This window comes from Mesoplodon bidens (assembly GCF_964165515.1).
Source record: "Mesoplodon bidens genome assembly, chromosome: 6".
Taxonomy (NCBI): domain Eukaryota; kingdom Metazoa; phylum Chordata; class Mammalia; order Artiodactyla; family Ziphiidae; genus Mesoplodon; species Mesoplodon bidens.
In genome coordinates this window covers 7,288,772-7,315,988 of record NC_138162.1, presented here as the reverse complement: position 1 = coordinate 7,315,988, position 27,217 = coordinate 7,288,772, and the positions used below count along the sequence as shown (strand labels likewise).

Sequence of the window (27,217 nt, the reverse complement as noted above, 5' to 3'; positions counted from 1 at the left end):
CAGAAACTCATATGCATTCTGCCTGATCCCTAGAATGTATTTTACCATACTGTGTCCTCTCTTTAGTTGGAATGTCTTTGGCCAAAAATAATGACAAGTTCTGACCTGACTTGCTAATGCCCAGGGATGAGAGGATGGGATTTTCTGGGAATAAAAGAAAATAAAGCTTACAAATGAGGGCAATGATGCTCCATTCAGAGCTTGATCATCCAGTTTCCGGCCACACTGTGGCCAAAATGACACTCAGGGAGGCCCCAGCTGGACGTCAGTACGCTGTCCACCTCCTCACTCAGCTCCGAGTTGCCCCTGGGAATTTCAGCCATTCCTAACCACGAGAGGGCCTGGCTGTGTCCCTCGCTCCCCCAAGTCTAGGCTCCAAGCAGAAACACTGCCAGTCTCTCACCGGGCCATTTCCTTGGTCTCCTGCCGCGCGGTTGCCATCTTTATCATGTCCCTCAGGAGGGGCATCCCACCTTCTTTGATCAGCAGGGGGCAGTACTTGTCCGCTGTGGATAGGGACAGACAGCAGGTGATCAGGGTGGGATTTCTATCAGCCTGTTGCCCAGAAACCCACCCTTGCTGCAAGAACTGCCCTCCCAGAAGGCGGGATGAAGACCTGGCCCTGAGTGAGGGGCACTGCTGCAACCGGCCATGAGCCATGTTTGCCCAGCCCTGGGGCCCAAGTTCCTGAGGCCACCTGGGGGAAGCAAGGGGTCAACCCCTTGGAAAAGGCTCTTCCCTTCTTTGCCTCACAGTGGCATTCCCCACCCCCGCAAATGTCACCCAAACCAGCACCTTCTACTCTCTGAGAAGTTTTTGTAAAAATAGAGCTTCCTAAGCACTGCCCTTGGGTATCCTGATTCAACAGATCCAGGAACCTGTTTATTTGTACTTTTAACAAAATATTTCCAGCCAGGATGGAACCACCAGGCCTACCTATTGGGTGGCTTCATGGTTCACTCCAACAAAGAACATTCTAGGGCTTAGTATCCAGGGCTATACACTCCACGGAGAACACGGGCATTTCAATGGCCCTCCAGCAGCTCTACGTGGTAGGAGCTATTTTTATCATCTCCATTTAATGATGAAAGAGCTGAGCTTCAGAGAGATGAAGTAATCCACTCAAAGTCACTCTAGAATCTTGTCTGAGGGAGTCCGGGCTCAGGGCTCTTCCTCTGTGCTACACTGCCTCTTTGAGATAAGGTGCTACTTTTTAGGAAGACTAACTTCAAGGAACATTAAAAAATTAGCATATGCTTACTGAACAGCTGGGATATGCCAAAGCACTCTTCCAAACACTGTACATGTCTTATTTCACAGCAATCCTATACGGAAAGTACTATTACTATCCCATTTTAAAGATGAGGCAGATGAGGCACGGAGAGGTTGAGAAACCTGCTCAAAGTAACACAGGCAGTCTTCCCCCAGGGCCTGCACTCTTATTCAGTCTGCCAGTAGCAGGACTGAGCAGTATCCAGGCACCAGGGCTCAGCACTTTCTGCTGGTTCTCTTTTCACATCAATCTTATGAGGTGTTATTATCCCCATTTTACAGAGGAGAAAACTGAGGCCCAGAGAAGTTAAATAACCTGCATGAGATCACATAACCAGTAAAGGAGAGAACTAGGGGTCAAACCTGGTCTGCAGTCAAAGGCTCTTGGTGCTGCACCCTCTTTTTCCTCTCCCCCAAAGCCACTGCACAGAGGACAGTTCAGGCTCTTCTAAGAGAGGGTGGGAGTCTCTCTGAGGAAATGAGTGAGACTTGTTTTCAAGCTCTCTCCCCTTCTCTCGGACGTCTGTTTCCTCGGGGGTTAGTTCTTGGTTTGGGTTGGTCTTACCCTGCCTTACAGAAGGCATGGAGATTTTTGACTATTCACTTGTATGGAAGCAGGAAACATTAAGAATGCTGTCTGGGATCTCTGGATGGGCCAGCTCATCTGCCAGGCCTGCTTCTGCCGATGAGGCAGGGGCCAGCCATTATGCTGGGCGTCCCACCAATGCCAGAAAGCGGAGGGCTGGGTGCTGAGACGCAGACACTGACACCAGCTCTCATAGTACTTCCACCTGGATTATCACCTCCCTGAGGGCAAATCTGCTTTCAGCCGATGAGTGAACAAAGGGTTAGTGGGTACTCACGGTAGACAGACACCAGGTTGTACAGGGCCCAGGTGGCCCAATGCTGGCTGACAGGTGAGATGCCCTGGGGAAGGAGGCGAAGAATTGGCTCAAATGACCTATAGGAAGAAAAATCAAGGTCACTTTTTTTTTTTTTTTTTTTTTTTTGCCACCCCATGTGGCTTGAGGGATCTCGGTTTCCTGACCAGGGACTGAAGCCAGGACATGGCAGTGAAAGCCTGGAATCCTAACCACTAGGCCACCAGGGAACTCCCTCAAGGTCACTTTTGATGCCGGGCATCGTGGGGGGAGGTGCATTGTCTCTTGTTGGGGGTTTGTCCTCACTGAAGGGTCCCATGGACAAATGATGGGCAGGCCAGTAGGATGGAGGGGACAGGGGGCACCCGGCCCTTCAGGCTCCACAAAGAGAGCGCCCTGGTGAGAGAGGTCATGAGCACAAGGGAGGCAGGAGGAACACAGATCAGGTGGTGCAGAAACTGGGGACCATGGCAGGGAGGAGAGCCCCAGCCTGGGAGGTGGGGGACGAAGGACCCTGGGAAGCAGAAGAGATTGACTGCACTTCCCATAATGGCCTTCTACTACACGTCATCTGGAGTCATGGTCCAAGAGCCTGAAAAATGCATGTGCAACCTCCACCCCCTCCCCGGGCCAGTGATTCCACTTCAGCTGTCCTCTGAAATGCCAGTAATTGGAGTGTCGGCAAAGCCACGAGCATGAGCCTGTTCCTCCCAACGTGGGTTTTCAACTTCAATGTCCATCAATACAAGATGGCCCAGGTGCACAGAGAAAGTGACTCAGTCATAAAACGATGAGGGAGACCCATAGCTGCGGCTGGAAATTCACTCACGATATAGCAAGACTTGATGCCAGCTGGACTGGAGGTAAATAAATCTGTGCACAGAAAACTGCTGGAAAGGGAGATGCCAGAATGTTAGCGGGGGGATGCTCTTTTAGGGAATGAATGGTTTCCGTTTTGTTTCCTGTTGCGTGTCTGTATTTTCTCCTTTTTTTTTTTTTTCACAACTGGACATGTATCAAATGTTTGTAAATGACAGGCTTTGGGTACACACAGGTGTCGATGTGAGGAAACAGGCACCAAACTGTAGAGGTGAGATGTGCGCGTTTACATGCTGTGCTCTACGTGGACTACACCTCGGTTAGTAACACCTGACACAGGACTAGGAGAAGGGCAAGTAGCTCTCACCAGACCTTGTTGGGAAGGCGCATCCCATCCTAGCACTTACCCCACATCCACGTCCCACGCCTCCCCACTCCGCACCTGTAATTGATATTTCTCCGTGAGTTGATGTCCCAGCTCTGGATGGCTGCCCACATGCGCTCCTCCACCTCCTCCCGCTGGGGTTCACAGATGCCCCAGGCCTCAGGGCCATCAAACATGATGTGGGAGAGGACGCCACAGGCATTGTAGGAAACCTCAATCCCATCGGCCTTGCTCTCCAGCAGGTTGCTGCCAAGAAGAGAGAAGAATGGAGTCCTGATCCCCAAGTCCCTCTTCAGACACCAGCTGCTGGACCCCAACTAAAAGACCAGATGCCAGAGGTACTATTGATTTCTTTATCACTTATCATCCATACCCAGATGACTTCTAAAGAGGATATAAGGTCGCTTAAGGTAAGATACAGCTACAACAGGACCACTTATGGAGGGTTGAAAGAATAAGAAACTGCATCATAGAGTGAAGGCGGCATTCCTAACAGAAATCTAGGCTAACAGCAGTTGCTGCAACTGAGCACTGACTAGAGCTCTGAGCATCCTGGCAGCCAAGGCAAAAAGGAAAAGAAGAGAAGTACCAACCTGAAGACACTGATGAACTGGGAAGTCATTAGCTGGGGCCGTAGCTCCTTCACCTCTGCCACATTCCCCAAGAGTCCTAGCATATTCCGATGCAGCTCCTGCTTCTCTGGGAACTCCTGGCAAAATGAGAGCCATTGGGGGTCATATCAATGAGTACTTAATTAGTGTCTGATATTGGTCACCTAGAAGCTTTATGAGCATCTGTCTGGACATTTCAACTAGACAAAGCGGCGGTGGGGGGGGGGTGCAATCTGCTGCTCTCCTACCTTCCAGTACACCTAGGACAGTGCTGGGTACACACTACAAGGGATTAAAGTGGTAGAGCTCCCTGCCACAAAATCAAAGGCTGAGTGGAGATCTGACCTATAAAATTATGAATGGGACAAACATGATTCTATTTACCAAAGCTCAAAATATTAGTCTAAGGGAATCCTTTTGGAAACTAGAGCAAGACAATCAAGGATGAGTTTTAGGATGAACAGACCATCCGACCGGACAGAATTCTGTCTGGCTGATATCTCAGTGGACCCCAGCCAGACCTGGAGAGCCTGAGAAATCATGCTGAGAAGGACGGGGCTGAGTTCTCCCTTGGACGGAGGGCTCTAAGAGAGCGCCCAGCCAGGCTGTCGGGGTCAGGGAAGCCCTCTGGGGCTCCTTCCTGTTAGCAGCAAATCCTGGGCTGGTGGGCCTGTGAGTTGATCCCCACTGCCCTCCCATGGGAACCATGGGGAGAGGGGTTGCTGGGGGACCTGGGGACAGAAGAGCAGCCAAGTGGGGTCAAGGAGGCTTCTGGAGAGGGCGCTACCTTCAGGCAGTCCAGGAAGAGCTTCATGCCGTTGAAGTTAAGGAACATCTCGCAGTTGTCGGGAGTCTCGTCCGTAATGTTCCACAGGGCGCTCCAGGAGAACTCCATCACCTGGTCACACTGAAGCGGGGACAGGGCTCAGCACACGTTCACCTGGATGGGCCCACAGGCTCCTGGCACCCGGTGACAGGGTCCCCTAACACAATGTGGACAACCCCCCAGGGGCAAGCCAGTCCCTTCTCAGGCTAGGGCAGGGGCAGGGTGGCTCCATAAAGACTCAACTTACTATCTTGTCCAGCAGCTTTTTCTGAATCAGCTTCAGCATGGTCTGTGGGCCGAGAAGAGAACTTGCTGGTGGGGGGGGGCCAGGGCTTCAAGAGCTACCATGTCCCCCAAGAACCAAGATGGAGGGAAGAGTCAGCAATTCTATTCCTGTTAATACATGCTGACGAGACCAGATCTGCCTCTCTATTTGGGAGGCTGTTGGGAGAAGTGCCACCCGCGGACCTGATACTTGGCTTCAGGACGCCTGGGTGCTAGTCCTGGCTTGACCCTGACCCCACGTGGCTGTGGGCATGGCCCTCCTGCTCTGTGGGTTTCAGCCTCCCCAGCGATAAATGAAAGGAGGAGACTGGATGTGCCTTCCTTTCTTCAGCAAATATTTATTAACTCCCCACTGTGCACCAGGCCCTGTGCTAGGAAGTGCTGGGGACGGGATGATGGAAGGAACAAGCATGGCGTCTCTCCCTACAGAGCTCACGCCCAGTGGGGAGGCTGATGTTACACAGATAGGCCCTCAGATATTTATTTAATCCCATTTGCGAAGACATAAGAGGGGCACCTGGTCTGAGGAGGCAGGAGTGACTTGTACAGTGGGACCCAACAGCGGAGTGGAGGGGCTGGGAGAGGATGACAGAGTGTTCTCTAGGTGGAGGAAATCTACGGGTCATCAGCAACTTTCACCATTAGGAAATTCTTCCTTTGGAAGTAGTTGGGGGTTTTTTGGGGGGTTTTTTGGCCGTTCCACGCGGCACATGGGATCTTAGTTCCCCGGACCAGGGATCGAACCCGCAGCCCCTGCACTGGAAGCTCAGAGTCTTAACCGCTGGACCGCCAGGGAAGTCCCAGTAAATTCTTCCTTTGGTCCGGCCTAAATCCTCCCTTTTGGCAGTGGGGCTGTGGGGGAGGGGGGGAGAGGCAGCCCCCACTGTGCGCGCACGCACCACAACAAAGCCCATCTTGCCCACGGCCTCCTTGTGGTCGTTGTCCACCTGGCAGACCAGGGCATTGCACAGGTGCACGGCGATGCGCTGGATCGACTCGTCCTGCCGCGTGGGGTTGAGGATGCTGAGCAGGAGCTCGTTGACTCGGCGGTACTGGAACTCCAGCTCCTCAGGGATGCTGAAGTTGCAGAGGGTCAGGCAGCAGTTCCGCTGGACCTGGGTGGGGCCGGGAGACAAGCGGAGCACAGTCAGGGTCAGACTTGGGAGCTGGACTTGAGGGGCTCTCTAGAGGTGTGAGATCATCCAGAGCTGTGGTGGTCCACGAAGGCTGTCTGGAAGAGGAGACTATGAGGTTTTTGTTTTTTTTCTAAATATTTTTTTAAAATGTGAACTGTAATATACAGAAGAGTGCATAAAACACAAATGTATAGTTTTGCAAATAATTATAAAGCAAACAAGCTTTTCAACAACCATGTAAACACCATTTGGGTCAAGAAACAACATTGCCAGCACCCAGAAGTCCCCATATATCCCTTCCTGATCATAAGCCCCTCTCCCTACGAGAGAGCCCCATCCCTGCCTTTCACTTGAAAGATTCTCTACCATCTTGTGGCTTTTTTTTTCAACCACAGGTTTGCAAGATCAACCATCTTGTTATAAGTAGCTGGAATGCATTTTTGTTTTTCATTTGCAGTATAGAATTCTAATTTATTTATGCAGTGCACTGCTAGCGGATGTTTGGGTAGACTTCAGTGTTTGGCTACTTCAAACAGTGTCCTGTACGTGCATCCTGGTGTCCCTGTGTGTGGGCTCCTCTAGGGCACCCACGCGTGGGGTGGAGTTTCTAGGTCACAAGGTGTGCACGTCTTCAACTTTACCAGGTAACACCAGACTGTTTCCAAGGTGGCCGTATCAGTTTATACTCCCACCAGAAGCACAGAAAAGGTCCAGTGGCTCCATATCCTCAATTACTCTTTGTGTTGTCTGTGGGTTTCTTTCTTTATTTATTTTACAGTATTCTCAGTGCATTTTCCTCATAATTTCCTTCCATCCTTTCTCATTAGATACTGGAAGTTCACCATACTTCATTACTTATATAAACTAGAGGATATCCTAATCCTCTAATTAACTTGCTAACCCTTGTTAACTCTGTCCTTTTTTTCCCCCACAATATACATATATTTTGTAATTTGAGAAAAAAATTTATTTTAAATCATAAAAGCAATACTTACTATAAAAATTTCAAAAAATACTACCTGAGCAGAAAGTTATAAAGTCCCCCACTTAATTCTTCAGAAGTAATTGCCATTAAAAGTTTGATGCGGGACTTCCCTGGTGGCGCAGTGGTTAAGGAGCCGCCTGCCAATGTAGGGGACACGGGTTCAAGCCCTGGTCCGGGAAGATCCCACATGCCGCGGAGCAACTAAGCCCGTGTGCCACGACTACTGAGCCTGTGCTCTAGAGCCCGCGAGCCACAACTGCTGAGCCCATGTGCCACAACTACTGAAGCCCACACACCTAGAGCCCGTGTTCCGCAGCAAGAGAAGCCAATGCAACGAGAAGCCCACGCACCACAACGAAGAGTAGCCCCTGCTCGCCGCAACTAGAGAAAGCCCGCGCACAGCAATGAAGACCCAACGCAGCAAAAAATATTAAAAGAAAAAAAAGTTTGATGCACAACCTTCTAGATTTTTCTACCACGGAAATACAAATGTATACTTGGGGCAGGGGAGAGGCAAAAGAAGGTTTTATCCATATTGGTCCAAAACTTCTCTTCACTTATCAACATGCAGGGCCATCCCTCTTTCCATGTTAGGATGTACAGATTTACCATCACGTCCCATGATGTGGGCAGGTCTTACGTTAATCTTTCAGGTCCAGGCCCCTATTGCTAAAACATTTTGGTTGCCTCTGACTTTTTATTTAATCAAAAAGGGAGGATGTACATGTATCTTTTTCCTCTAAGAACATTTCTAACTGTGGAATTTACGCCAAAAGATAAATGCATTCACAGTTTTGGCAGGTTCTGCAAGTTGCCCTGTGAAGAGGTTGTTCAGGTCACACCTCACCAGGGGAAAGTGCGAGTGTGTTCTTCCCCTGACCTCTGTCAACAGACATCATGAATCTCTCGAGTCAAAAAGTGATTATCGGGCTTCCCTGGTGGCACAGTGGTTGACAATCTGCCTGCCAATGCAGGAGACACGGGTTCGGGCCCTGGTCTGGGAGGATCCCACGTGCCGCGGAGCAGCTACGCCCGTGAGCCACAACTACTGAGCCTGCGCGTCTGGAGCTTGTGCTCCACAACAAGAGAGGCTGCAACAGTGAGAGGCCCGCTCACCGTGATGAAGAGTGGCCCCTGCTTGCCACAACTAGAGAAAGCCCTCGCACAGAAACGAAGACCCAACACAGCCAAAAAGAAATAATTAATTAATTAATTAATTAAAAAGAAAAAAGTGATTATCTTGTTACTTGAATTTCTATTTCTTTGAAAGAGTTTATGAATTTGCGAGTCTTCAACTAGCATTCTTTTCTCGTTAAAAAAAAAAAGGCAAGCCTTTTACTTGATTATAAAATCAATCTCAATGCAGGGAGAACTGTGGCTCTAAAGTCTGGAGTTGGCAGGTAGTGGGAAAGGGGGCCTTCTCATCCCTGCAGAGGCTATATCCCCACCAGAGCCTTTCTGGAGGGCAATCCAAGAACACGTATACCAAATGCTTTAAAAATACACAAACCCACTGCTCCAGCCATTCTCCTTTTAGACGTGTCTCATGAGGAGCATCAATTACTTGTATTCAGCAAAGCCTTATTTGAAATAGCAAAACATGAAAAGCAACCTAAATGTTCAACCATGGGGCTGACTCAGTAAGTGCAGCCTGTGCATTCGGGGGAGCCCCGTCCTGCTGTCCCTGGGGGATGGGGCTTGACCACTGCCTCTGAGCCCCAGCACAGAGTCAGCACCGGGGCAGCCTCTCCTTGGATGAGAACACTTCACACTATGCTGGCACCAATAGTTATGAAGTCGACTGTTCAAACCAGCTGCCCCGGGGGGAGGAGAGCTGGGATTGGAACTTTCACTTTCTAGTTAGTGCATTTTCTATTACTTGAATTTGTTTTCTAAGCATTCGGTATCTCACTTTTGTAATCAGAAAAGAAACAATGCTTTTAAAATTTTGTTGTAAAATGTTTTGTTGATATGGGAGATGTTCACATTTACAAGACGCTGTTGAAATGAAAATCCAGGTTATACAACAGTACACACAGAATGGTCCCATTTACTAAATAAATAGGCACAGACTAAAAGCCAGAACAATAGATATCCAATGTTAATCTTGGCTCTCTGTGTGCTGGGATTATGGGTGTTTTCTTTTTTTTTTCTTTTATACCTGTAATTTTTCTCCAGTAAAAATTCTGATTACTTTTATCATAAAAGCAGTTATTGAAAAAAATACCCACCTCAGCAGAGTGTCACTGGGCAGAAGGGCTAAGGAGTTAGCACGAGCAAAGGCCCAGAGTCAGGAGGACAGGGCCCCTGGGGGAGGGTGGCAGTGGGTGATGGACTGGCCGGGTGGGGCCAGGTCCCAGGGCCCTGAATGCCAGGTCCCAGAGTCTGGCAGTGATGCCGCGGGAAAGGGGGGTTGGGGTGGGGGGCGGTACAGAGCCAGGAGAGAAAGGGTGAGAGCAAGCATGGCACCGGGAGGGCTCTGCAAGCCTGCTGGCAAGGCTGGGACACACAGGGTGAGCAGGAAGTGGGGCGTCTGGGTCAGAGCAGGCAGCGGGTAGGGGCTCACCGTCACCTCCTGGTAGGATTCCATGCCATTCAGCACCACCTGGATGACCTGCCGGCGCAGCTTGATGCTCTGCTCTGAGCGATACTCGGAATTGGTCAGGTAGAAGAGGGCAGCGCTGCCTGTCACTTGAATGTTCTTGTCATACTTGTGGCACTTGAGGGCCGTGATGACCAGCTGTATGAAGACAAAGAGTACGGGCCGGGGTTGGCCAGGCCTGTCCAAGTTGCGTGGGGATGGGCCTGGGGCTGTGAGAGGGGCTTGGACGGTCTTCTGGGGCAGGGCTCAGGCTGATCCTGCTCCCTGAGGGCAGAAGTAGGGGTTGGGGAGCAGAAACTGGGGCAGGCTGCAGTCCTCGGACAAGGCCAGTGCTGGGGCAAGTCAGGCACCGCGAAGCGGGGCTGGGGTTTGGGAGGCGGGACGGCCAGTGTCCTGGGGAAGAGGAGGGGTGTAGAGGAGGGAGGGTGGGAATGGACCGGAGCCCGAGGGCCCCCAGGGTCGGGACTGACCTTCAGGGCCCGCAGAAGCTGGTTGCAGCGTTCAATGCGTGCGATGTCGAAAAGCAGGTTGATGGCCCGTGAGGTGATCTCCGGCCTGTGCTCTGTGTAGGCCTCGATGGCATTCAGCACCTGTTCCTCATTTTTGTCACCACTCACCTGGAGATGGAGCATGATCAGAACATCCCAGAAGAGGCCAAGCGGTGGGATGCCCGATCCCAGTGCCGCCATCTCTAGGCCCAGGGCAGACCCCTCCTTCCCTCCTCCCGGGGCGCCCTGGTCCTCCCCTCCCCCTCCCCCTCTCACTTTGTAGGCCGGAATGTGCGTGAGGCGGCACAGGGAGGTCTCGAAGAGCCCAAGGAACTGCAGTGGCCTCTTCAGAGCCCGGAACGGCATGATGCTGCTCTTGGAAGGCTCGATGCTGAGGGAAGACGGTGTTGGGGTGAGTGGCCTGGGGCCCGGGGCTGCCCTGGGTCAGCACAAACAAGGGCCTCTCCCTGGGGGGTGGCGAGGCATTTCCTTGGGGCCCTCTGCTAGGCTCTCCGGCCTTGTCTATTTTGTTTTTGTTTTTTTTTGTGGCTGTGTTGGGTCTTTGTTGCTGAGCACAGGCTTTCTCCAGCTGTGGCAAGCAGGGGTTACTCTTTGTTGCAGTGCACGGGCTTCTCACTGGGGTGGCTTCTCCTGTTGTGGAGCATGGGCTCCAGGCATGTGGGCTTCAGTAGTTGTGGCACGTGGGCTCAGGAGTTGCGGCACGCAGGCTCGGTAGTTGTGGCACGTGGGCTCAGGAGTTGCAGCACGCGGGCTCAGTAGTTGTGGCACACGGGCTCAGTAGTTGTGGCACGCGGGCTCAGTAGGTGCGGCACGCAGGCCCAGCAGTTGTGGCGCACGGGCTTAGTTGCTCCACGGCACGTGGGGTCTTCCCGGACCAGGGCTCGAACCCGTGTCCCCTGCATTGGCAGGAGGATTCTTATCCACTGTGCCACCAGGGAAGCAGAGAAGTCCCTTTTTTTTTTTTTAAAGGCAGGGGACGGACATAGACCCCACCTCTTGATGGGAGGGTGACAAGGTCACACTGTAGAGAACATGTGGGACAGGAGATACTGTTGCAGCCATCTCTGGAGAATCCTATCTGCCATTCTAGTGAGGATGTGTCACCTTTAGGTTCCCCCAACAGTCATGAAGGGACATGCCCATCAACCAAACCCCACTCCATTCCGGTCGGGGAGAGGGTTTACGGCCAGTGACAGCTGGATGGGTTTGAATCAGCTCTCTCCTCCAAACAACGAACCTGGGGACCAGCCTGTCTGCCGCAACACCTAATGAGTGGCGGGTATGCTGGCCTTACCTTAATACCACCACACCAGCTCCGGCCCGTCTGAGCACTGTAATCTCCCAGTCACTCCCTGTGCAGTACCTCCAGCCTTTGCACATGCTGTTTCCTCTGCTAGAACACCCTTCCTCTGGCAAACTCAGAATGAACTTTCTGCACAGCCTGGGTGCCATTCCTCCTCCTCCCTCCTTCCTGACCCTCAGGGCAACCCCAGAGCCCTGTGCAGCCCTAATAATGACCCGTCTGTCCCCACTAGCTCACACAGACTCGGGAGGGTCTGATTTGTTTTTTTCTGTCCAGCATCCAGGACAGCACTTGACAGAGGGGCACTTGGTCAATGCCTGTTGAATGATACCCTGCTAACAAACATGGCAGGTGGGTCCCCACCTGGTCTGTCCTGCATCCTCGTCCATCTTAGAGATGCTGCAGTTCTCCAGGATCATGTGGCCAGAGATGTCCAGGGACATCAGGTTCCCCAGCTTCTGCACAAAGAGGCTCAGCACCTTGCGAGTCAGCTTGAACTTGTAGTAGCTGGAGAGGCGGTCTCGGGAGATGTCCAGGTGTCTGAAGATTGGAGTTGGGGGCACAGGTCAGGAGCTGGACACAGACTGGGGCTGCCTCGTAGACCCCTGCTGTTTCAGTCCATGGCAGGGGAGGGCCCATCCCTGTTACAACCACTCCAGGGCGTTCTGGGAAAAAACGTGCTGGGACCCAGGTGCCCTTAACAGCCCCGGTCAGACCAAAACAGTGGGTTTAAGGAATGGGACTGTCTCTTCTATCCCCACCTTCTGCCTGGCCGGGGGCTCAGGAAACTTCTGGGACTGACAATCCCCACCTCCCCACCCGACCCTGCGAGCTCTGGGCTCACAGCTCACCGCAGCTTGTGCAACTGGACAATGACACGGATGTGGTCGTCCGACAGGTCCATGTTGTAGAGCACAAGGGACACCAGGCTGTCTTTCCACTGGGTTAGGAAGGCCGCGTCACTCGTCTGGATGCCCGAGAGGTCCAAGGCGGCCAGCGAGTTGAGCGGCCGCAGCAGGGACTCCACGGGGACCCCATCAATCATGCGGCCCAGGTTGAGGAAGCGCAGGCGGCTGAAGCCCTCGAAGGTGAAGTCCTTGACCAGCACCTGACAGGTGGGGTTGACGAGGCACTCGTCTTCACAGCCCCCCGGGTTCTCCTCCTCATAGAAGATGTTCGCGCAGCCGAACAGGCTCAGGGACACCAGGGTGTGGCTGAAGCTCCTCAGCGTCTGCAGGCTCTTGGCGGACAGCTTCTCGCAGTTGGTCAGGTACAGCTCCACCAGGTCCTGGAGCCGGGCACAGCCCCGTTATCACCTCTGCACCCACACTCCAGCCTAGGCCTGGCCCTGGGCCACACGTGGGGCTTGGGGAGGGGGTCTGCACAAGGGGGAGAGCCCTGGAGGCGCCTCAGGATACCTGGGCTGGAGGTGATTGGTCCTGCCCCAACTCCACCTGACCGTCTCAGGGTGGCCTCCCCTGGCCATGCCCGGTGCCTGGTGACCAGGTCTCACCTGCTTGCGAATGGCTTCCAGGTCCTGGTCCTGCACCAGGTCCTCGCGGAGGTGGATTCGGGTGAGGCGGGTGCTGCGGGGGTCCGAGAAGAGGCTGAAGAAGCTCTCGTGCGGCTCAAAGTTGCAGGCGGCATTGACCAGCTCCACATACCTGGGAGGGAAGGAAGCCTGGCTCAGGGGAGGGACCCTCATGCTCCCTTCAAGGCCCAGCACAAGCCCTCCCCTTCCTCTGAAGCCTTCCCTGATCACCCCGGCAGCAACCTCCATCTCCTCCTCCTCCTCCTCTTCCTCACAGCACCTGGTTGGATCCTGACTACCCTACAGATGAGACTAAGGGTGACCCCAGGAACCAGGAGTCCAAAGGTAGACCAGCTGGTGATAAAGGGGCCCCTATCAATGGCGAATCCCAAGCTCTTCCCCGCCAAACTGTAGATGCTTCTATAACAAACATACACGTCCACACTCCCCATCTTCTTTAAGCCAGCTTCTGACTCCTTGATCAGCCCTTCCCAGAACCCTGTCCAACAGGAAGACTGAGCCGAGGGGTTTGGAGTTCCCAGCTGGGTACAGAGCTCGGTAAAACTCTGTTGAGATACCAGCAGATGCTGGTCTGGTGGAAAAGGCTGTGGAGTCATACACCACCCTGGCTTGGCTGTTCACTACCTGGGCAACTTCACACGAGTAACTGCAATTCCCCAGACCTCACTTCCTTCATCTGTAAAATGGACACAACTCTGCTCTGCAGTGTCCAATATAGTGCCTGACCCACATTAGATGCTCAGAACATTTTTACAAGTTGGGCTCTCAGGTCAGACACAGGTTCCCACTTTTATATGCAACTGTCTGATCTAACAATTTCCCTCTGGGCATCTGGACCGAACCTCCAGCAGTCAGGCCTGTATATCATCCTTCTAGGAGCCTCTATTAGTGGGGAGTCCCTTGGAGAAGCCACATAGAGATTTTCCGAATGATCTGATCCCTGCTCAGGGGTTCATTATTCTGGCACTGGTGCATAAATATGTATGTATTCAGATTCACACACAGACGTGTGTTCACAGGCACAGGTGCATCATGTGTGTATGCACACGTGTGTGCACACACACACAAATACACACACAGGACAGCATATAACTCCTTCATTTATATTATAAGAGAGGTTTCTACACCCTCTCATAGGTGTAATGCATACCTGCAGTTTTACACTCAAACCTACCCTGTGCTACAGAAGCCCACGTGTGTGCAAACACATTCCTTCACGTGCACCCCCCTCCACACACGTACCAACATGCACAATTACAACTTTACAGTTACGGAGGGGCCAGTGTTCTCTTGCACCCACGGATACCCATGTGTGTGCATATCCCCACGGGGGGCACACACAATGCTCCCAATCTCTCCGCACACACTCATGCTGAGGCTCAGGCCCCTGCCCCAGCCCCACGCCTGCTCACTCATTGACGAGCCGGTCACAGATCTCGCTGGGCAGGAAGATGTCTGGATGGAGCCGCAGATTCTCCTTGTCCAGCAGGTAGCCTAAGGTGCCATCCAGGTTGCGCAGGCAGAAGTCAGTGCAGAGGGCCATCAGGGACTCAGGGGTGTCTGACGCCATGCTGGGAGCAGACAGGTAGGCCACTCTGGGACAGGGGCCCCCAGGGGCAATGGTGACTCCCTGACACTCACAGGATCATTAGCTGAGCCACGGCCTGGGGAACGGGAAAGAAGCTAAGTGAGCCATGCATAAGGGCCAGAACTACCAGCTGCCCTATGTCCACTCTCTAGTAGAAAAACTGAGGCCCCTGGATGGCACATAAAAATTAGCAGCTTAGCAGGGTCAGGGCCCAGGACTCCTGATCCCTCCCTTCCCTGCCCTGCTGTGCTACCACCTACGTGTGATTTGACCTGCAAAGAACAGGGGGCGTAGTCTGAGCATTTCCATGACCTCCCAATGTCTGTGGGCAGATGTGTGTGTTGGGGACCCAGTGCTTGGGTGGGGATTACAGGGGCTTTTTTTTTTTTTGGCCGCACCACACAGCTTGTGGGATCTTAGTTCCCTGACCAGGGATTGAACCCGGGCCACGGCAGTGAAAGCGCCGAGTCCTAACCACTGGACCGTCAGGGAACTCCCTACAGGGTCTTTCGTTAACAGCTAAATTGTGGTGTCCGTTGCTGTGTGTGTGTGTGTGTGTCTGTGTATACAGCTGTCACTGTTAGAACGCTTAGTATGTGCCAGAGCTTTAAAGACACGTCATCAGTGAATCTCACTGTATATGATTAAGAATGAAGGCTCCTCACGAGAGCAATGAAAATATACTTCCACATATAAGTTGTACATAGTGTTATTATCCATAATAGTCAAAATGGAAACAATTCAAATGCCCAACAACTGATAAACGGATAGACAAAAACATGGTAGAGCCATGTAATGGAATCTTATTTAGCAATAACAGGAATGAAGTACTGACACACGCTACAACACTGCACCTTAAAAACGTTATGCTAGGGCTTCCCAGGTGGCACAGTGGTTGAGAGTCCACCTGCCGATGCAGGGGACACGGGTTCGTGCCCCGGTCTGGGAAGATCCCACATGCCGCGGAGCGGCTGGGCCCGTGAGCCATGGCCGCTGAGCCTGCGCGTCCGGAGCCTGTGCTCCACAACGGGAGAGGCCACAACAGTGAGAGGCCCACGTACCGCAAAAAAAAAAAAAAGAAACAAAGAAAAACGTTATGCTAAGTGAAAGAAACCAGTCACAAAAGGCCACATATTTTATGATTCCATTTGTATGAAATGTTTAGCCAGAACAGGCAAACCTACAGAGACAGAAGTAGACTAGTGGTTGCCTGGGGCTAAGAGGTTGTGGGGGGATGGTGGGGATGGGGAGTGACTGCTAATGGCTGTGAGTTTCTTTTTGGGGGAAAGAAAATGTTCTAAAATTGACGGTGGTGATGGTTGCACAACTTTGTGAATATCCCCGAAACCCACTGAATTGTCTACTTTAAATAGATGAACTGTATGGCATAGGAATTACAGCTCAATAAAACTGTTATTAAAAAAGTAAGGTCTTGGGCTTCCCTGGTGGCGCAGTGGTTAAGAATCTGCCTGCCAATGCAAGGGACATGGGTTCGAGCCCTGGCCTGGGAAGATCCCACATGCCGCGGAGCAACTAAGCCCGTGCACTACAACTACTGAGCCTGAGCTCTAGAGCCCGCAAGCCACAACTACTGAGCCCACGTGCCACAACTACTGAAGCCTGCACACCTAGAGCCCGTGCTCCACAATGAAAAGCCACAACAATGAGAAGCCTGTGCACCACAACAGAGAGTAGCCCCCACTCACCACAACTAAAGAAAGCTTGTACGCAGCAACGAAGACCCAACACAGCCATAAATAAATAAATAAATTTATTTATTTTTTTAAAAAAGTAAGGTCTTGGGACTTCCCTGGTGGTCCAATGGTTAAGACTCCATGCTCCCAGTGCTGGGGGCCTGGATTCGATCCCTGGTCAGGGAACTAGATCCCGCATGCTGCAACTAAAGATCCCACATGAGGCAATGAAGATCCCGTGTGCTGCAAATCAGACCCAGCACAGCCAAATAAATAAATTAATAAAAAAAAAGTAAGCTCTCATCAGACAGAGAAACAAATACTGTATGATATCACTTACATGTGGAATCTAAAAAATAGAACTAGTGAATATAACAAAAAGGAAACAGACTCACAGAAATAGAGAACAAACTAGTGGTTACCAGTGGGGAGAGGGAACGGGGCGGGGCAAGACAGGGGTAGGGGAGTAAGAGGTACAAACTATCATGTATAAAATAAATAGTCTATAAGGATATGTTGTACAACATAGGGAATACAGCCAATATTTTATAGTAACTATAAATGAAGTGTAACCTTTAAAATTGTGAATCAGTATGTTGTACACCTGTAACATATAATATTGTAGATGAACTATACCTCAATTAAAAAAAAGTGAAGTCTCCTACTACTTCATGACCTTGAGATAGGTAAAGATTTCTTAAGTAGGACTCATAAGGGAAAAATGATAAACTGATATGCGCTGAAGTGAAGAACCTTCGTTCATATACACACAAAAGTTAATTTGACATGGACCACAGACCTGTACGTGAAAGGTAAAACAATAGGTTTCTAGAAGAAAACATAGGAGTATATCTTTATGATTTTAGAGTAGGCAATAATTTCTTAAATAGATCACAAAAAAACCATAGAGAGAAACTGATAAATTGGACTGCCTCAAAATTTAATATTCTTTTCATCAAAAGGTACCATTAAGAAAGAGAAAAGGCAAGGGGACCTTCCTGGTGGCGCAGTGGTTAAGAATCCGCCTGCCAGTCCAGGGGACATGGGTTCGAGCCCTGGTCTGGGAAGATCTCACATGCCACGGAGCACCTAAGCCTGTGTGCCACAACTACTGAGCCTGTGCCCTAGAGCCCGCGAGCCACAACTACTGAGCCCACGTGCCACAGCTACTGAAGACCATGCACCTAGAGCCCAGGCTCCACAACAAGAGAAGCCACCGCAATGAGAAGCCCGCACACCGCAACGAAGAGTAGCCCCCGCTTGCCGCAACTGGGCAACGAAGACCCAACGCAGCCAAAAATAAATAAATAAGTAAATAAATTTATAAAAATAGGAAAGAAAGAAAAAAGGCAAGCCACAAACTAGAAGACATTTCCAATAACATATCCAACAAAAGGCTTGTATTCAGAATATATAAAGAACTTTTACAGATCAGGACATAGCATCCAGTTAAAAAATAGGCAAAGGACTTGAACAGGCATTTCATAAAGGATAAAGAAATGGACAGTAAACGTAAAGGAAAGGAAAACCATAATGAGATACCATTTTGCACCCACCAGAAAGGCTCCATTGGAAACAACAGTAATACAGGCAACACCCAGCTTGAGTTATAGTGAAGCTATGGAATGAGGGGAAGTTACCCACACTGCTGGTGGGAGTGTGAATTGGTGTGAACTGGGAGTGTAACTGGAATATTGTGTGACACTATCTACTAAAGCTGAACAAACACATATGTTCAGTGTTCAGCAGCTCCACTACCAGATATACACCCATCAGCAATGCATATACATGTTCACGAAAAGACACAGACAAAATGTCCACAGCAGCGCTATTCCTAATAGAACAGAACCTAAATATCCACTGACATGAGAATGAATATCACGGTCCACTCACTGATGGAACACTACACAGAAGTGAGAATGTACCACCTCACAACAGCTTGGACGGACCTCACAACATCTAGTGAAAGGAGCCAAATGCAAAAGAGTGTATACTCATATACTGAATGAATCCATTTATGTTTTACTCCCTTAAGTTAAAAAACAGGAAAATCTGGGACTTCCCAGTGGTCCAGTGGTTAGGACTGCATGCTTCCACTGCAGGGGGCATGGATTCGATCCCTGGTTAAGGAACTAAGATCCTGTATGCCGGGTGGCACGGCAAAAAAAACAAACAAAAAACAGGAAAATCTAATCTGTGGTGGCAGAAGTCAGGACTGCGGTTACTTTGGGGGTTTGGTTCAGAGCTAAGAAGCTTCTAGTCCCTTATCTGAGTGCTGGGCATACAGGCGTGTGCACTTTGTGAATATTCAGGGAGCTGTATATTATGACGTGTGCACTTTTAAAAATGTATATTGTGATTCAACAAAAAGTTAAGAAAATGGCCTGGACACCAAAGAGGTCCACGTTTAAAAGGAATTCGGGGTTCAGCTAAGTAACGATCTAACTGACTATGCATCCTCAGCTACAATAAGTGGCTAGGAGAGAATGAAAACTGAACCTTCACATTCAAGTTGAGTGAACAAGATAGAAAACAATCCACCATTTATAGACCTGAGGACAGTCAGGAATTAGTCCCAAACCATTTTCCTATGAGAGTTTACATCACAAAGGGGAAAAAATAGGCAAAATGAATCTATGGTGTTAGAAGTAAGGGTGGTGATTACCTTTGCAGGGAGGCAGTAATTAGAAAGTGGCAGGGGGGCCTCTGGGAGGGCTGGGACAGGTGTGTACACCTGTGGAAATTCATCAAACTGTCTGCTCATGCTTTGTGGTCCTTTCCTTATCTATATTATCCTTCAATAGCTATTGCTTTTTTTTCTTTTAAGTGAAGGCTCTAGGTTAGACAGATCTATGTTTCAATCCAGTTCCACAATTCACAGGTATATTACTTAACCTCTCTGGACCTCAGTTTCCTCACCTGGAAAATGGGGACAACAACCCCCACTTCACAGGGCTGTTGGGAAAATGCCTCATCTCAAGCTTGAGATGACTCAGTGCGCAACAAATGGTGGTTATGAGCCCACCTTACAGATGAGGAAACTCAAGCTCAGAGAGAGGGGCTACTCTGTCCAAACTGGCATGTGAACCTCATCTCTTGGAGGGTTATGCAGGAGTTCAGTTTGCCCCTGGCTTCTTGGAGCCTCCTAGTCCACATATGAGCCTTCCAGGCTGCTCAGGAAACCGAGTGGGCAGCCACAGAACGCTGTGCCCTTTGCAATGGCCAGTTCTAAATGCTGGCAGCACCACTCACTGGTGACCGTGCTCTAAGAGCTCTGGAGCCAGGCCAACCCAGCTCCAATTCTCAGCCCTGCTGCTTAAGAGCCGGTGAACTTGGGCAAGTGTCTTCACCTCTGTGCCTCAGTTTCTTCTCTAAAATAGAGAACACTGTGTGCAGATGGACACGGAACAATACAGAAAGGGCTTAGCGTGGTGCCTGGCACATAGTAACCGCTCACTAAAAGGCAGCTTTCACCATCATCATCCCTTTCTCCTACCTCACCTGCCCTGGGCCCTAGAGCAAGGTCTGTTCCTGCCCAGCTCCAGGCCCTTGCTTCTCAGGCCTGGGTCTCCTGCCACGAGGCCCACTGTGCCAGCTGCCCCAGTGGTGCCATGACACCCTCGAGGAAAAGCACAAGAAACAGGCTGCCTGAACCCTGGGCATGGCCTCCCTTTGCCTGCACTCACTTTCAGATCTTGACCCAGAAGGAGCACCGCTGGCAGGGATACGCGCCCAGCTGGAAACTGCCAAGTCCAATCTCTTCGAGCACTCACCCAGGGCTTCCAGAAGTGGGACCAGCTCTGCGGCCTACTCACCACCCCCTGACCCCTTACTCCCGCTGAACTGGCCTCCTTCGTTGTACTGGCAATAGGCCAGAGGCACAAGGTCACCTTCGGACCTTTGGTCATCCACTTTCTGTTCTAAATACTGCTCCTAACCCCCCAAACACATTCATGTCCCTCTTCCAGGAAGCATCTCCCAACCACTCCAGCCCACACTACCTTTGAACTCTCCTCTTGACTCAACTGATGTCTATGCACCCTCAGGCTTTAGTGTCACTTCCTCCAGGAAGCCTTCCCTGACCCGCCAGGGTGCTCTTGCTGTGTGCCCCCACAGGCCCTACCATAACAACGAACATTTAGGACTGATGCTGTTTTAATTATCCAGCTTCCCTGCCAGACAGCCTGCTGCACGAGGGCAGGAACCGGGCTGTCTCCTCTGACATCATCCCTGTACTTAGCCCAGGGTTACTGTCTATTGAGCACAAGGGTGAGCGAAACCAGACAAGGTCTTTGCCCTCGTGGAGCACACTGGCTCTGGAGCGAGACAGATCTCCACCTAAGAAGCACACAAACCCATGCCATGTAACTGGGCCCAGTGCTCTGAAGGAGAGGGTGGGACCTGGGACTCTGGGTGCCTGTGCCAGGGAACCTGCCCTGGACTGGGGAGTCAGGGCAGGCATCCTTGGAAGTGACATTTCAGCAGCGACCCAAAAGATGAGTCATAGTTCACTCCGGTGGTGGGGAGAGAAGGGAAAGGCATTCCAGGAAGAAGGATAAGATGCTCACAGGCTGAAAGGGCAGAGGGTGTGGGACACTGGCACCATGGGCCCAATACCACGACTATTGGCTGAACAAGGGGCTGCACACTCCGTGTGGGCCTGACACGTTGTAGGGTTGCAGCACATGCAGGGAACCTGGGAGGCGAGGCACGCTCTCAGATTCCCCCTGCCCACCATGCCCAGGACAGTGCTGGGCACCCAGTGGCCACAGTGGAACCCTCACCACTCTGGATGAGACAGCCGCCAGGGGCTTTGCCCTTTCTGCAGGATGAGCCCAGTCACCCAGGTAGCCACTCTGCCCTAACTGCTCCCCAGGTGGAAGAAACAGCACCTTGTCAGCCGCCAAGATCACCAAAAGCCTCCAAAAGATAACCCGGGCAGATGGCACAGATCTGCTAACCACCTTTTCGCAGTGCTGACCCCGCTGCAGGGGGCTGACGTGAGCTGGAGGAGGAAGGAGCCATCTGTCTTGGCACCAAGGCTGGAGGCCTGGGGGCCGGAGCACCCTGCCACTTGGGCCCCTTCCAGCTACAGCCTGGCACTGGCCAGAGGTGGCCATCTCTACCCACCCCATGCCCAGCCCCTAGGGTTTCTCATTCTTGTGGCAGGCACCAGCCATCTGGGATTCTGGCAACGGGAGATGGAGGGAACTCTGATTATGACAGAAGAGCACACAGTAAGAAGAACCCTGTGTCTTTCTCCATCCCATCTCTTGCCTGGATCCACCATGAGCTATGACATCCTTGGGGGTGGGGAGCAGTGGAGAGCGAATAGCAGCAACCTCCAAGTTGGTTGCTTCCAGTCTGAGCTCCTTAAGGGGTTTGTTTCATATAGTCTCTAACTTAACCAACAGACGACATTGCCTAGGATCCTGTGCTTGTGGCTAATTCATCATTTATATAACAATATGCCTAACGACCCCTCCCCCAGCCCACAAGCTCCAGGAGGACAAGAACACTTTCCGCTCCCACACTCCTGGAGCCTCAGGGCCCGGCCTGTGCCTGGCAGGTAACAGAATAAAGGTTTGTTCTTGCCTGAGCTATCACACTAAACAACCGTGAGGTAGAGACTGTTACCCCGTTTTCTGACGAAGACACTGAGGCTTGTCTAAAATCACACAACTAGGGACTTCCCTGGTGGTGCAGTGGTTAAGAATCCACCTGCCAATGCAGGGGACACGGGTTCGAGCCCTGGTCTGGGAAGATCCCACATGCCACAGAACAACTAAGCCCATGCGCCACAACTGCTGAGCCTGTGCCCTAGAGCCCACGAGCCACAACTACTGAGCCCGCGTGCCACAACTACTGAAGCCCGCGTGCCACAACTACTGAAGCCCGCGTGCCTAGAGCCCGTGCTCCGCAACAAAAGAAGCCACCGCAATGAGAAGCCTACACACTGCAACGAAAAGTAGCCCTTACTCGTCGCAACTAGAGCAAGCCCGCGCTCAGCAGTGAAGACCCAACACAGCCAAAAATAAATAAATAAATAAAATCACACAACTAACAAGAGTGGGACACAATCCAAACCTAAACCAAACCCGTGCTTCTCACCAAACCATCCAGTCTTCTGTCCATCCAATGTCGGGGGAAGAGAATGTGAGGCCCAGAGGAGGGAGCATGGGACCCCACCAGTGTCCTGACCCCCAGCCTCTCTGTTGGCTGAGGGAGCCAGAAGCTCTGAGCCTTGGAGCGGTACCCACCCTGTGAAATATTAACCCAGGAGCTGGGGGGAAAACCCAAACAAATATCCTATTTACAGAGGCTGGAAGCTTTCCAGGAGGGAGTGGATCACAGGCCAGATATTGGGGGTGGGAGGCTGATGTGAAGGGAGCCAAGGCAAGTGCCAGGGGCCCCCTGGGGGCAGGGGTGCAGTTGAGGATCTGAGGGCATCCCAGGGGGTCACTGACCTGCACAGACTAATCTGCAGGGTGGGTTACCTTAGGAAGATATGAGGGGGGAATGTGCATCACCCCTCACTGGTGCCACTTGGAGGCAGAGGGCCTTGGGGATACCTGGGTTCCAGGCTGGCAGTCAAACAGTGATCACAGTCATACTGAGCCCCGTATTCCAAGGACTCTGCTAAGTACTCCACGTGCATTAACTCACTTAATTCTCCCAACAACTACACGAGGCAGGAGTTATAATCGACAACTTACAGATGAGGCAGCTGAGACTCAGTGGTGACATGACCAGCCACAGACTATGTCTATGTACAAGGGTCTATATGTACACATCAGTATGTATACATGTATTCGTTAGTTTGAGACCCAGAATTCTGAGCTTTCCATGCATGTTTTCATTGAAGCCACAAATAACCTATAAGGACATACTATTTTGTTTTCCAGATGAAGAAACTATGGTTCAAATATGTGCAACGATGTGCCCAAGTCCCCCAGTAAGTGCCTGGCTCTCTCCACCATTATGCTATGGGCAGGAACTGTTTCTCCAAGCCTCAGGTCTCCCTTCTGCGGCATGAGCCTTTGCCTGCTTACAACCTGGAGGGTCCTGGGCACTGAGCATAGATGATCGGGCATCACCGGTAACTAGTGTACAGGCATATATCATTTTTTGACCACAGGACTAGAAGCTTCCTGAGGACGAGACCTAGTGTGACCCATGGGGTCTCCATGACACAGTGAGTGCATGACTGGTTGGTTGCGGGTGAAGGAGCCTCAGCTCCATGAGGTCCCCAGGCAATATTTACCAGCCTCAATATTCATCAGGGTCCTTATCTGTCAATGGGTTGCAAACGTACCACATGGGGTTGCTGAGCAGATGCCATGAAATAATGGCAAGAAGGTGGTAAGCAATAATTATGGAGTGATTTCCTAAGAATAATGCTTGGAGAGATCCTTCTGCTCATTTCTGAAGCTGGAAAATCAGCTTCAGTGATTGAACCAGATACAGGATGTTTGTCTCAAAGTAAATGATCCAACAGGGGTCTCTGAACTCACATTTCGGGGGTCAAGAACAGCAGAGGTACTGAAGCCTTCTGTACAAAAATAAGTCGCAGAATCCTGGTGGTGCTAATGATAACAAGAACTGTTTTTAACCTTTGTAGAGAGCTTTAGAAGGCACCGAGTTCTTTCATCCTCCCAGTAGCCTTCAGTTAGTGTAGAGATAGGAAAACTGAGGCACACACAGGGGATAGGACTTGCCCAAGTTCACACAGTGAACCATAGCAGAGCCGGCCCTGAACCCAGCTCCCCAGATGACTAGTCCGCGCTTCTACCCACAACAACCGGCTCCAGCACCCTGGCTCTCAGCGTTGGTGTGTTCTGACTTTTCATTTTCAAATCCTCTGGCCCAGCTGCCCTGCTCAGCTTATGACCCAGGCCTGATGACATAGTCCAGGCTTGGGGGTTGAGGAGAAAGAGCAACCATTGTTCCACTCCCTATAAGGCATGCTGCAAAATCTCAGCCTCTGCTGGGCACATCTAGGATCAACAGTCTCCAGCAAAGCCGCCACACACAACCCAACCACACAAATAGAGCCAACATATACTGCCCTTCCCAACCCATCTCCATGTCATGTTTATTTCAACACCATCATTTAGCCTATATTATATAACAGAATAGGGATTTGCTTGCTCTTTAAAAGAAAAAAAAAGCCCCCATAACCTTCCACTGGTGTGAAAAAAGACAGGACCAAGCCACCATGACAGTGATGTGCAACCACTGTTCCCACTGAGGGGTGACAGCAAGTTTCCACTTTGTCTCCCCCACTGTTCTCCAAAATTCTACTAGTTCAGGGAGGCAGCCAACAGCTGGTGACATCATCAGCTGGTGCTAAAAAGAAAGGCTTTGAGGTAGACACATGCAAATATTTCCTCACCATTGTCATTGCCATCGGCATACCTGCAATGTCCTGAGGATTTAATATGTGCTAAATAATGCACTAAGCGCTTCAGTGCATGACCTCTCATTTAGCCCAACAACCCTATTTTACAGATGAGGACGTTGAGGTGGGAAAAGGTGAGTTGAAAGTGAAACTGACTGCTGGCTACTATAGCTCTGTGGGTGGTACTTGACTTGGCTGCTTGACTTGCCCAAGTTCTCAAAACCAAAAAGCAAGTGGCATGACCAGATTTAACTACAGTGTTCTATGGCTGTCCTTTTAAAACTTATTCCATCAGTGGCCACTATAAAGGTGGAGAAAGGGTACTTACAATGCCAGGCCAGAGCACAATGTTCATTTGTCATCTAGAACATATTTTCTCTGAACACCAGACACTTCAAATTAATACAGTTCTGAAAGGGTGCCCCATTAGACACCCTGTGACCCTGCATCACATGAACAGCCCCTGATATCCTCCCCACCAACATCTGGCCCCTACTCTTCTCTGACTTCCTTGTCAACCACTCTTCCTCTCCTTCACTCTGCTCCAGCCCTATTGTCCTCCTGCTGTTTTTTAAAAACCATCAGATATACTACCTCAGGACCTTTGCGCTTGCTGCATGGCTTGCTCCCTCCCTCCCTTCAGGTCTTTGCTCAGATATCACCTTATTAGAGCCCTTCTCTGACCACCCTCTATAAAAAGGACAACCCCACTCTCTGGCCCTTACTGTGGCCCTTCCTGCTATATTTTTCTCCACCCTACATATATTTTTCTCCACCTTACATATATTTCTGATTTGCTGAATGAACTAGTGAACTGAAACAGAGAGACCCCCTCACCACTGGCAACCACCTCCTGCCCTAAGTACACTCTCCTGTGACCCTTTTCAAAGCTGTCCTCAATGCTCATTCTAACCAGTTTGAGCCCCGAAGAGAAACATTCTGTGGGAAAGATCATATGGGGTGATTCCTCCATGGAGGCATCAGGCATTCCCCCTATGATTTAAAAATCAAATGTGCTGACAGGCACAAAGACTGGAAGTCTTGGACTCCTTGGGCCAAAAAGCAGCCAAGTCAAGTTCCACCCACAGAGCTATAGCAGCCAGCAGTCAGTTTCACTTTCAACTCACCTATCAGGCTCCCTTGGCCCTCAGGTTTGCTACCACCCCATCCCTTTGCCACCCTGTTGGATTTCCCCGCGCCTTGTCATCCCTGAGCTTTCAAGCACTGCTTTGGGGAAACTTAAGCTCATCCAACAGGTAGGAGGGGCAGAGGCCGCCTCTTTCAGCCCTGCATCTATCCCCCATTTTGTAGGGGCATGCGACAGGGCGTCATTTTCTTTCTGGAGGAAGGGTGCTCACTTTTAAAGGCATGTTTCTCAGACCTGGCAGCAGGGGTAGAGAAGGGAGTCCTCCCACCACTGGCCGAGATGGACCTTTGCAAATGGTTGCAGCGGCGATGGTGAGGCACCGGAGGCAAGAAGGGAAGTGGGGAGGACGCAGAGATATCCTTTGGCCCCGGGAGCGGACGGGATGCTTCCTCGGCGAGGAGGAGCGGAGAATGCGGCCCGGGAGATGCTGGGGAGGCATGGAATTTAGTCAGGCTAGGGCCGGGGTCTGCGGAAGACGAGGGTCGGAGGGGTGGAGCTTGGGATCCCAGGGACAGGAGCCCGGGGCGGGATGGGGGTCGCGCCGGGGGGGACTCCGTGGCTATTACCTTGCCCTTAGGGCGGCGGGCGGGGCTGAGGGACGCCGGGTGCTGGCTCCGGGGCCCGGCCCCTCCCCCGATCCGGCTCCTACGGCTCGCAGCCTGCAGCTGCCGCCGCCTCCGCTGTCAACAAACCCGGGGAGCGTCACTTCCGGGGCCGCCCCTTAGCAACAGCTAACGGGGTCCCCCGATTGGTCCCGCGGCGAACGAGGGCGGCAGCGGCCGAAGGTTCCGGAGCCCCGCGGCGGCTCCCCTCCGGGACACCGGCTGGGTCTGCGGGTGGAGGAGGGAGCGGTTGGTCCTCACCGCAGTCCTCAGCGCGCTTCTCACGGGCTCTCGCTGGGCTGGGGGTGCTGGGGAGGACCCGCTCGGTGACACCGGCTTCCGGGCCCGCTCTGGCTTGTGGTTTCCCGGAGTCCAGGGAATGGTTAAGGGCGGACTGACTCCACCTTCCTCGTCAGCACGGACATGCCTCCAGCGCCAGCCCCTACATCCAGCGCCCTATTGAACATCTATCCCTGGCTTATCCGCAGGTAGCTCGCACCCACGTGTCCAAAAGCGGTCACCATTTTCCCCCCGAAACGCGCTGCTACTTCTCCAGCTAGTTAATGCGCCCTCCAGGCAACTCGGCTGTCACCTGGGAAATGAGTCGGCCTTGGCCCCT

The 27,217-nt window shown here is 51.6% G+C and overlaps 1 protein-coding gene across 3 annotated transcripts in view; it reads right to left on the bottom strand.

Moving 5' to 3' along the window:
• ZER1 (zyg-11 related cell cycle regulator) overlaps positions 1–26,907 on the bottom strand; it is a 29,503-nt gene extending 2,596 nt beyond the window's left edge. The window contains exons 1-16 of one of the 3 annotated variants that reach the window (XM_081237368.1): positions 26,563–26,905; positions 26,231–26,423; positions 14,579–14,830; positions 13,128–13,278; positions 12,466–12,902; positions 11,978–12,154; positions 10,567–10,681; positions 10,273–10,419; positions 9,767–9,940; positions 5,979–6,194; positions 5,042–5,083; positions 4,756–4,875; positions 3,951–4,066; positions 3,415–3,603; positions 2,136–2,233; positions 404–506 (exon numbers count right to left, since the gene is read on the bottom strand). In XM_081237368.1, the coding sequence (XP_081093494.1) occupies positions 404–506; positions 2,136–2,233; positions 3,415–3,603; positions 3,951–4,066; positions 4,756–4,875; positions 5,042–5,083; positions 5,979–6,194; positions 9,767–9,940; positions 10,273–10,419; positions 10,567–10,681; positions 11,978–12,154; positions 12,466–12,902; positions 13,128–13,278; positions 14,579–14,736 (2,243 nt within the window). In that variant the 5' untranslated portion in view covers positions 14,737–14,830; positions 26,231–26,423; positions 26,563–26,905. Of the gene's footprint in view, positions 1–403; positions 507–2,135; positions 2,234–3,414; positions 3,604–3,950; positions 4,067–4,755; positions 4,876–5,041; positions 5,084–5,978; positions 6,195–9,766; positions 9,941–10,272; positions 10,420–10,566; positions 10,682–11,977; positions 12,155–12,465; positions 12,903–13,127; positions 13,279–14,578; positions 14,831–26,230; positions 26,424–26,562 lie in introns of all 3 variants that reach the window. The other 2 variants (XM_081237369.1, XM_081237367.1) reach the window with 2 other exon arrangements.
• Between the last annotated feature and the right edge of the window lie 310 nt (positions 26,908–27,217).